Source organism: Saccopteryx leptura, chromosome 12, assembly GCF_036850995.1.
Source record: "Saccopteryx leptura isolate mSacLep1 chromosome 12, mSacLep1_pri_phased_curated, whole genome shotgun sequence".
In the NCBI taxonomy this organism is placed as follows: Eukaryota; Metazoa; Chordata; class Mammalia; order Chiroptera; family Emballonuridae; genus Saccopteryx; species Saccopteryx leptura.
The window spans coordinates 8455101-8465099 of NC_089514.1; the positions used below are offsets into that span (position 1 = coordinate 8455101).

The following is a 9999-nucleotide window of genomic DNA, read 5'->3' on the forward strand; positions in this document are numbered from 1 at the left end:
TGCTGACAGTCTTACTCTTTCTAATCAGTGCTGCTTCTAGCTTACCCAGAGAGAACTGTCACTCTTAAGTGGTTTGCAAAAGAAATACTATGCATAGTTTCTTAGTGTTTTTGCTATTTTGCATAAATTCTAATGTTCTCAACGTTTTACATGCTATAATTTAAAGTACATTTTATGCTTATTTTCTTAATGAATTTTTAATCTTAACCTTTCAGATTCCTTCTTGAAATGAACTCATGGAATCTTCATGTTTAAAGGGGGAGATTTTATTGTCATTTGAGTATCAAATGACTGAATGTTAATCTTCAGAATTTTTTGGTGCCATAAAAATCTTAGGCAATTTGATACTTCTTTTCTCAAATCAGGAATGATATCCAAGATGTTTTTAAAAAGTTCTCCTGTTGAGATGATGAGACTTTGTCTTCCCAGGAGAATGGTCTACCCAAGCGTGGTCGTTGGTTGCTACTTTATTAGCCATCAGACTTTGTTCTGGTCCTGCCACCTGATCTTTAAGTCACAAATCTCTTCCGACCCCCGCCCTCCAGCCGGGCCCCCGCCCTCCAGCCGGCCCCCGCTCCCCAGCCGGGCCCCACTCTCCAGCCGGGCCCCCGCTGTTTGGAGCTGGGCGTCTTACTCAGACCTTGCTTCCTGCTTTGCAGACGCCGTGTTCGCGGGCGCCATGCCCACGATGGCGAGTGTGAAACTCTCTGCTCTGCGCCCCGTTGTGAATCATCCACATTACGAAGATGCAGGTTTGAGGTTAGTGCACAGTTCTCATGTTATCGAAAAGAAATTTTTCATCAAACAGTGAGAGAAAAAGAGCAAAATAATCAGAGAAACCTCAAAGAGGATTACGGTGGCCTGGGGTTTACGGAGTTGGGGGAGGGGTGCTGGAATCAGACGCCACGTGAGAGACAGAGCTGGTGAGGCTCCGTCGGCACCACAGTGACAACCCATGGGGTTATCTTCTCCGCAGGCAGCAGAGGAGTCACACCTGCCACTTTCAGGAGGCTGACAGGGCTGCAGACCACGCAGGCTCTTGTCATTCACATCATCCTCGAGTTCCCCTGAGGAGTCATCAGCCTGTAGTTTCTATGAAGTTATTTTAGGGGCCATTTTTTTCTTGAATTCTTAAGAGTTAGTTGAAATGGCATCCCATCAAAGAGGGTTTTAACCAATATAACCTATTAGAATGGTCTTGTTTTTTGTTTTTACTGTTTTTCTTCATAAACACAAAGTATGTTCCCTTTGAAAAGAAATAGATTTCATTTTTGTGCAATTTCTAGGTTAGGTTAAGTTATTAATTTCTTAAGGGACCAGGTGAATCCTGTTAATATATTTTTTCTGACATTGGGGCATACAATTTATAAATAAAAAGCTTTTTCATTAAAAACAAATCAATTCTGGCAAGCTAATTTCCAGAGAAGTTACGATGAATAAACTAAAAAAATCTAGGAGTCAAACAGAGAGCCACCAAATGCCAGTTGTTGGCACGAAGTTGGGGCTGCCACAGCTTTCAAGGGGTCCCGCAGCCGAGCCTGTGGGGCGCACCCCCGTCCGCATACAGGGCCTACTCTTACTGGTGATGCAGTGATGGGGAATTTAAAACGACACGAGCAGACAGACAGACTGAAAGCGCAAGTGTGGCCCTGGCCGGTTGGCTGAGTGGTAGAGTGTCGGCCTGGCATGAAGGAGTCCTGGGTTCGATTCCCATCCAGGGCACACAGGGGAAGCGCCCATCTGCTTCTCCACCCCTCCCCCTCTCCTTCCTCTCTGTCTCTCTCTTCCCCTCCCGCAGCCAAGGCTCCATTGGAGCAAAGATGGCCCGGGCGCTGAGGATGGCTCCTTGGTCTCTGCCTCAGGCGCTAGAGTGGCTCTGGTTGCAACAGAGCATCGCCCCAGATGGGCAGAGCATCGCCCCCTGGTGGGCGTGCCGGATGGATCCTGGTCGGGCGCATGCGGGAGTCTGTCTGACTGCCTCCCTGTTTCCAACTTCAGAAAAATAAAAAAAATAAAAAAAAAAAGAAAGCCCAAGCGTGGCAGCCCCTTCTCCAGGGACCCCCGTGCCACCTCTCCTCCCGTTTCTTTCGACCTGCTGCTGCCCCGAGCAGGACTCCTGTGAAGAGCTGTGACCTGGGTCTCCTGTGTCATCCTTCTGCTAGCCCCATTCAGTGCTTTCTTCCAGACAGATCGATTGCACCCTTTGAATCGCCACCGTCTTCTGCCCAATTCATCTCTTCTGCAGAGCCAGGACCAAGATCGTGTACTCGATGTACAGTCGAAAGGCAGCGGGGGAGGTGAAGCGCGCGCTGACGAAGCTGCAGGTGAATTACTACATCCTGGAGGAGTCGTGGTGCGTGAGGAGGTCCAAGTGAGTACTGCGCAGCGAAGGCTCCTGATCGTAAGAGCGGAGCTGTTTGACTCCGCGGCAGGGGCTTTGCTGAGGCGCGTGTGTGAGGCGCACGTCACGCTTAACAAAGGATAAGTGGAAACAGTTTTCTAAGATAACTATTTGAATTGGAGTATTTTTCTGTTCCAGGCATTATAAATATGTTTCCTTGATAATGATTTGCACATGAACGCTTCCTTGAAGGTATTAGATAGGCACCGATTGATAATTTCTTGAATTATTCTTATTTGCCTGTGATATTTAAAAAATCTTTTCTTTTAAGTTGGCTGTATTTTCTTTCAGAAGACTTGCGGAGTCTGAGACTGAATAATGGAGAGTCGCGTTGTAGTAATGTTTAGTCGGGCTCTGAGGGTCAGGACCCCCTTTGTCCCACCGCATCCCTGCACCCCATACGGCCTGTGGTGGCCGGACGCCCAGCGTCAGCTTGGACGGGATCTGCCCTCTTGCTGTGTCACATCTTATTTGAGTGGGAAACTAACTTTACTCTGGCCCGTATGCTCTTGGGTTTAGTTTTTTTTAAGAAAACCCGCATTCACAACAGCACGGCAGCCAGAGTTAGTAAGGTCTTCGGGCGACAGTGCGTCCGCGCTGCCCGCGTAGCTGCGCCTGGTGGCCCGGCAGCAGGTGACAGCAGCCCGCCATCGAGCCAGCGAAGCATTGGCCCCGGGAGGAGCGAGACACGAGCAGCCGCATCAGAAGTCAAGGTTGTTTTATGGAATGCTGTTATCTTACTAATTCTCACTGCTCTTGAAGCAGAAGCCTTCAGGAGATCCCTGTATCTGTGGCTTTAGTCACACTAAGTCACCATGAATTTCAGTGATGCACATGGGTGTTAAGAAAAAGTATTCAATACTGACTCCGGAGTAAAAATTGTTCTGACACAGTTTGCCTGTCAGCAAATAGTGGAGACTGAATAGTGGAGAGTCGCGTTGTAGTAACGTTTAGTTGGGCGCTGAGGGTCAGGACCCCCTTTGTCCCCACCGCGTCGCTGCACCCCGAACGGCCTGTGGTGGCCGGACGCCCAGCGTCAGCTTGGACGGGAACTGCCCTCTTGCTGAGTCTCCCACAAGGAGACTCAAACAGTGTTGCCTGTTGAAGGGTGTTTCTATGACTACCTCCTGAGGGACTTGAATTAAATTGGGATCTATAGAAAATGTTATTGTTCTTAGGGTCATAATTTAGAAAATGCTTTAAGTCCTTTTGAACATAGGAATGTATATGAAATTCACACACTCACCTTTAATCAACTGTGTTGTATAAATGGAGGACAGAAACGCTGTGAGCCTGTGCCAGTGATTTCAGGAGGACGTGGGACTGACCGCACGGGGCTGGCACTGCCTCAGGTGCTCTCAGTTCCTGGTGGAGCCGGCCGCCCGCACTGCGATCTGCTCCGTCACCGTGGGCCTCACGCTCCAGGCAGCTTCGCCAGCCTGAGCCAACTGTAGGTCATGTTTCATGACCTTTCCCCCCAGCCAATGACGAGCCTTGGGTCAGGATTGTTGATTTTTTTCCTGACCCTTGCATAGTATTCTGCATACGTGGAAATTATAGAGGCCGGGTGCTTTATGTTCTAAGACAGTGATTTTCAGCTGTGTGCCGTGTGAATTTTTAAAACATTGATACCTGACTGTTCAGTCGGGAGGCACTGACCTCTTCCCTTAGATTGTCAAATAAAAAAATAACAACAACCAGCACAACAGTAGCTGCCCAGTGTGAATGCTCTGTCTGGAACCATAACTATTAGGTCATGTAATAGAGCTGCATCTTATTGGTCATGTTGCATAATAAGGTTGCGTCTGATCAGTTAAGTCTTGGTACCAGCAATCCTTATATACAAGTATAGGTACCTAATTTTTTTAAAAGTCACATATTATCTTTTGTAAATCAATCAATACTAGACCTCTTTTTTGTCATATCGGCAAAAAATATATTTTTTGGCGTTCTGCAGTTTTAGTCATCAGTTTATGTGTGCTACGAGATGAGATGAAAGAGGTTGGAGATGGCTGTCCCGAGATGTGGAGGGAGCGGCTCCCAGGGTGGCGTGACTGCAGGTGTCCTGTCCTGAAGGCAGAGCGCTGCTCTGTACAGGAGGGATGAGGAGACGACGTTAGCAAGTGTGGCCGTAAATCTGCACACGAACGAAGTCAGCGCGAACTAGCTGGCTTCAGGTCATCCTCATCTAGAGCTCGCTGATGGCCCTACGACTGAGATTGGGGTGCGGGCTGCTGACGCCCCGTCAGGACCTCGACTTGCCCTTGTGTGCGTTCCGGCAGACGTGGAGAGCCGGGAAGCCGAGGGAGGGGCTCTCTCTGATCTGTCCCCCCCCTCAGTAACTCAGCACTCCGTCTACTGCAGGGGTTCAGCCAGACGGTGGCCGCGCTCAGGAAGCCTGAGACACGGGACTCTGCTGGAACCTGAAACAAAACACAGCGTGCTTTCTGTCCCGACAGGGAAGCAGATGGACAGCTGGGGGTGGGGGAGGGGAGAGAAAGCTGGTATTAGTGCCTGCATTTGCGGTGGAAGAACTGAGTTTCCTGACGGACTTCCCACCCGCATTGGGACCCTCTTTACTGCCTAGGCCCTCATGCGCAGTCCCGTGATGCAGGCCGGAGGCACCTGTGTGTTATGGGAACGGAAAAATGTGTCAGAGCTGGGGGTGGGGGTGGGAATGCACACGGGAGAGCAAAGGCAAGAGACACTGATATTTACCTAGTGTTGGACCGTGCCCGCTCTCGGCTGAGCCCTAGATTATGTGATCTCATTTACAAGTGGCTTAATTGTGTGCCTTGATTATTCCTTAAATACTTGACACCATGCGTTCAAATAGACGTACAAAGCTACAAACACAAGTTGTAGATGAGCTTTTAATGAACTACTCTTTATTTTCAGTTCTCTGCTTTCTTTCCCATTAATCCCAATAATAGAAGGTGAGGTGAAATTAAAATAAATGGATTCAGAGGGAAATTATTGAGGTTTGCACTAATGCCGCTTGAAGCAGCCTTTGGCTGCCCGGGGAGCCCCCGGGACTCAGGGTTAAGGAACGCCACACAGAGGCAGACAGAGCAAAGGCAGCTCTGCCCTAGTTCCTCCCGACGGCAGCCCAGCCCAGGAGCTGGAGAGTGTCTGCTCGCTGCATAGTTTGCTCTCTGCTGCCATTGGCCTACAGCGTGGCAACCGCTTGCCCTTGGCACGTGTGGGAAAATGAAAAGGTGGAAAACCCAAGCCCGGTCCTGTTATCACATGTGCTCAACGTTGGTGGGACCTGCTGTCAGCGGGGGTGTGCAAAAGCGCGCACCGAACGCTCGCCATGGGCACACTCACTGAGCAGACCTTTTGTGGAAATAATGAGACGGAGGCAACGTGAAAATTGGTAGCCCTTTGTCATAAGGATAGTGCTTCTTCTAGAAGCTTAGCTTGCAGAAAGAGAAAGGCACAGAAATGTTTATGTAAGCATTGTTTTATTGTATTATGGTAAATGGGAAACAATTAAAATATCCATTAAAGAGTGGTTAAATAATACATAGGAGTACTAGCAACGATTAACAAGAATAAAGTAGGTCTTTATGTAATGAGATGGAAAATGGCCCCATTTTATCAGTGTGCGAGGAACCCCAGAACAATGTCTTTGTTGTAAAAGCACCCCTGGGGGGCAGTGGTGTGTGAGCGTGTCCGTGCCCGCGTGTGTCCGAGTGTGTGTCCGAGTGTGTGTCCGAGTGTGTGTCTGAGTGTAGATCAGCATGCTCTCGCAGAACGTGTGTGGGGCTGTCCACAGATGTCACCACTGAGAACAGCACTGGAGGTGACGGTGACTTTGTTACTTTGATAGGTCTGTTGTGGCACTTTTTGGATGATTAATTACTTTTCAATTAAAGATGCTGATAGAAGGGAAAAGGGTTGCATTCCTGTCACCTGGCCCTCCTGGTGGCGGGCAGGGGAGGATGACCTCTGGAATAAGGGGACTTGCGGGGAGTGGTTTTGTCTCATTAAAAAGAGTGAAGCAACTATGACAAACTGTAAACAGTTATCAATGCTGTATAATTTTCCCTGTATTTTTCTGTTTTGTTTTTGTTTGTTTGTTTTTAATTCTCAGAGAGCGAATAAGGAACAGTGACCTTCTTTTACCCTTTCTGATTTTATTGCTATTTTGGAAGAGTCCAGCCAGTTGTCCTGTAAGGATGTCCCATATCTGCATTTGTCTGGTTTACTCCTCAGGATTAGTTTCCGTTTGGCTAACCTCGGCAAGAGGGGGTGTTGTACTTTTCATCCCGTCTCTTCAGGAAGTAAACATCACTGTGTTCTGTCATCAGTGATGCTAAGTTCGATCACTTCATTGAAGTTTTGTCCTCCCACTCTCCAGTTTAAGGAAACACATTGCCTTTATGATGAATAAGAAGTCTGTAGAGCGATACTTAGAGGCCATTTGTTGCTACTCTTTTTCTACAACCTTTCACCAAATATTTCTTGCACCTAGTTTTTATTCTTGCCTGAATAAATTATTATGTTAGTGATTATAATGAGGCAATACAGATTTGAATAATGTGTTACTTACTGATTAGTGGGTGTAAGGATGAATTTGATAAATAATAATGGAACCAAGAGCTATTAGGCTATCTATATGGAAAAAGTTAAAATTAACTCTCTACACCATACAGGAAAATTCCAGATGAGTTATAGGGATAAATGTGAGAAGCAAAGCCTAAACTTTTATAGGAGAGTATACAATGTGTAGATGATAGGGAAGAATTCTTTCAACAAGACATAAAAATCATAAGCCCTGTAAGAAAAGACGGACATTTTGGAATTTAATAACATAAAAATCTTCAGTACTGTATACAAAAGCCAAAAAAAAAAATTATGAACCTAGTAAAACCCAACAATTATAGTTACAATATCTTGAAGAACTGATTTGGGCAAGTATCACATAAATACCATTTTACTTCTATTATTGTTTAAAAAATATATTGCCTTTGAGATTTAATTATGCATTTAGTGAAGATGTGAGGTTGAGACTATGGGATTTCCTTGGAGTTGACTCACTCTGGATGCAGTTAAAGGGAAGTTGCCTGAATACGAACTGAGTGTATTTGCTGATTATAATTTTTAAAATTAATGTAATATGGTACCTCTTACTGGATGCTGGGCACGATTCTAGACACAGTCTGCCTCCCAGTTCTCATAACACGGCTGCACCGTGGTGTTTCTCGTTTTACAGATGTGGGGGTGAGGTTGAGTGAACCGTACAAACCCCCGTTTGGGGGAGTAGTCAAGGCGGAATTAACCAGGATCTTAACCCCCTCGCTGGAGGTCTGTTTCTTTCTTTAGAACCACCTTTGCGGTGTTCCCTTGTTCTGAGAAGGATTTGTGGCAACTAACAATGATAGGATTGTTTAAAAGCTGAGTTAACTTGAGCAGGAAGAAGGGAAGGAGGGCAGGAACACAGTGTGCTGGTCTCTCTGCCGTCGTGTGCCATGCCTTGACTTCTGACCTGCGCGTGGCGCGTTTATCTTCCAGGCCTGGCTGCAGCATGCCCGAGATCTGGGACGTGGAGGACCCCGCGAATGCCGGGAAGCCCCCCTTGTGCAACCTGCTGGTGAAGGACTCTGAGCCTCACTTCACCACTGTGTTCCAGAACAGTGTTTACAAAGTCTTGGAAGTGATAGAAGAGTGACCGCGGCCCCCGGGAAGGACCTCAGTCCTGGTCTCAGTGTTTTGCTAGTAACTCATGCCTTGTTTTAATTCAGATCCCAAAAACTTTTATGGCTAACTGTCTTCAGATAGAAAATGTTTATTTGGTCTATTTGAATGTCATTCTGATTGTAAAACTATGTATATCATTATCAATTGGGTACTATTTCAACACACCCCTTAAAATTTGCTATGCAAATGAGTATATGCTTATATTTGACTTAAATATTTGTGCTAAAATGAACAAAGCTACCTGTATACAAAATAGGATGGATTATGACAACAATGACAGGAAAATGTAGTCAATTCTAACCTACACAGGGGCCGATTTTACAGCTTATGGACTAGTAGTGCCCCTTGCTTTTGTTTCTGCCTCTTGCTCTTGTTTTTGGGACGTTCCAGTGGTCGTGTCCCTCCTTAGTCATCTCGTCCCTGTCATTAAGGGTTGATGGGGCTGACATGGGTGTTTACTACATGGATTTACCTGTTTATTTCCCTTCTTGTTTATTTGTCCTCTGTTGCTCTTGTTAACGAAGCATTTTCTGGCCATTATTAATCCAAACTCTTGGACCTAGTGGTCAGGACCAAATTCCTGTGCCAACCAACAGTGTGGTATTAGCGTGTCATCTATCTCTCTCTCTAAGTCTCGATCTCTTCTTCCCTCCCACTCCTCCCGATAATCTTTGTCAAATAAGTGGTATTTACTCATTTAGTTTCTAATCAAGTACTTATTCTTGGTTAAAAAAAAACTTAATGGCAATTGTGTATTTTCTCATTTTTAGTATTATTCAAAAGTGTATATTTTAATACCTTTAAACCACTTTAAAAATTTTTCATGTTTAATGGTAGTTTTAAGAAAAAGTATTTTGAACAACCTCAGATGTAATGCAGCGAGAAACTAATGTATATTTCTGCAGACATGATTTAGAGTGAAACAGGAGACATAGTGTGTTGTAATTTTTCTTTTTCTGTTAAGATATAATAAAACATGACTAATTTTTCTGTCAAAAAGGAAATGAATACTAAGTGAATAGAGTTTTTATATTTTACTTTTAAAATTTCCTGTCTTTAATAAGACAAAGCCTTAAGCCTTATAATTTTGGTTCTAAAAACCATTTTAGTATGAGGAATGAATATATTCAGCCTTTCTCTTCATTGTTTTGTTCTTATTTATTTTTATTTTGAAAATTTTCCAAACCCGCTTTGCCTTCCTAGTAGGAATTTTTGTTTTCTAGAAGTTAATTTGTGTGAAATGAGATTTTTGAAAGCAGTGAATCCCTTACAGCTCTGAGAAATGGTTTGAAGATTTTAAATTCAAAGCCGACCATGCCTCTGGCAGACTACACATTTAGTTACACAGTGTTCTCTCGATTAACCCGCAGGCAGGCCAACCTCATCGGGGGACAGTCCCTGAGACCCGGGTCCTCGGGGAGGGTTCCGGGCCCACGCCCAGGAGCCGCTGGGCTCTGTTGTCGCCCGGCTTCTCCCCAGAGCCCAGGGCGGGGCCTGGCTGGGCGGCTCTCCCTGAGAGCCCCTGGCAGAGTGTGCGGCCCCGCCCACCCCAGCCCGCGCTTCCCGGGACCTCCTCCCAGCCCCCCGGCCCCCCGATTCCCTGTCCTCAGGTGCCCGCCCCTCTTTCTCGCTAGCTGGGTGACTTCTATTTCTTGGGTTTTGGCCGGTTTCAGAGAGCAGGGAAGCAGCGGGGGGCTTGTGGCTAGGACTAGGGTTGGAGCGATGACCCCCAACCCGGCAGAATGGCAGAGGCCCTGGGAGGGCGGAGTCGCGGGCAGGAGGGGCTTGCTCGGCTCTGTCCGCAGCTGCTGCTCGCCCCCCTGGGCTGTTTGTACATTCAGCTGCATTGTTTTTTTAAAATGGTACTTTTAAAGTTCTCTATTCTTCCCACC

The 9999-nt window shown here is 46.3% G+C and overlaps 1 protein-coding gene across 1 annotated transcript in view; it reads left to right on the top strand.

The window, feature by feature from the left end:
- DPY19L1 (dpy-19 like C-mannosyltransferase 1) overlaps positions 1-9115 on the top strand; it is a 73495-nt gene extending 64380 nt beyond the window's left edge. Inside the window, exons 20-22 of the mRNA XM_066353767.1 lie at positions 660-759; positions 2246-2371; positions 7922-9115. Of these exons, the coding sequence (XP_066209864.1) occupies positions 660-759; positions 2246-2371; positions 7922-8078 (383 nt within the window). The 3' untranslated portion in view covers positions 8079-9115. The remainder of the gene's footprint in view (positions 1-659; positions 760-2245; positions 2372-7921) is intronic.
- Positions 9116-9999: the final 884 nt, after the last annotated feature.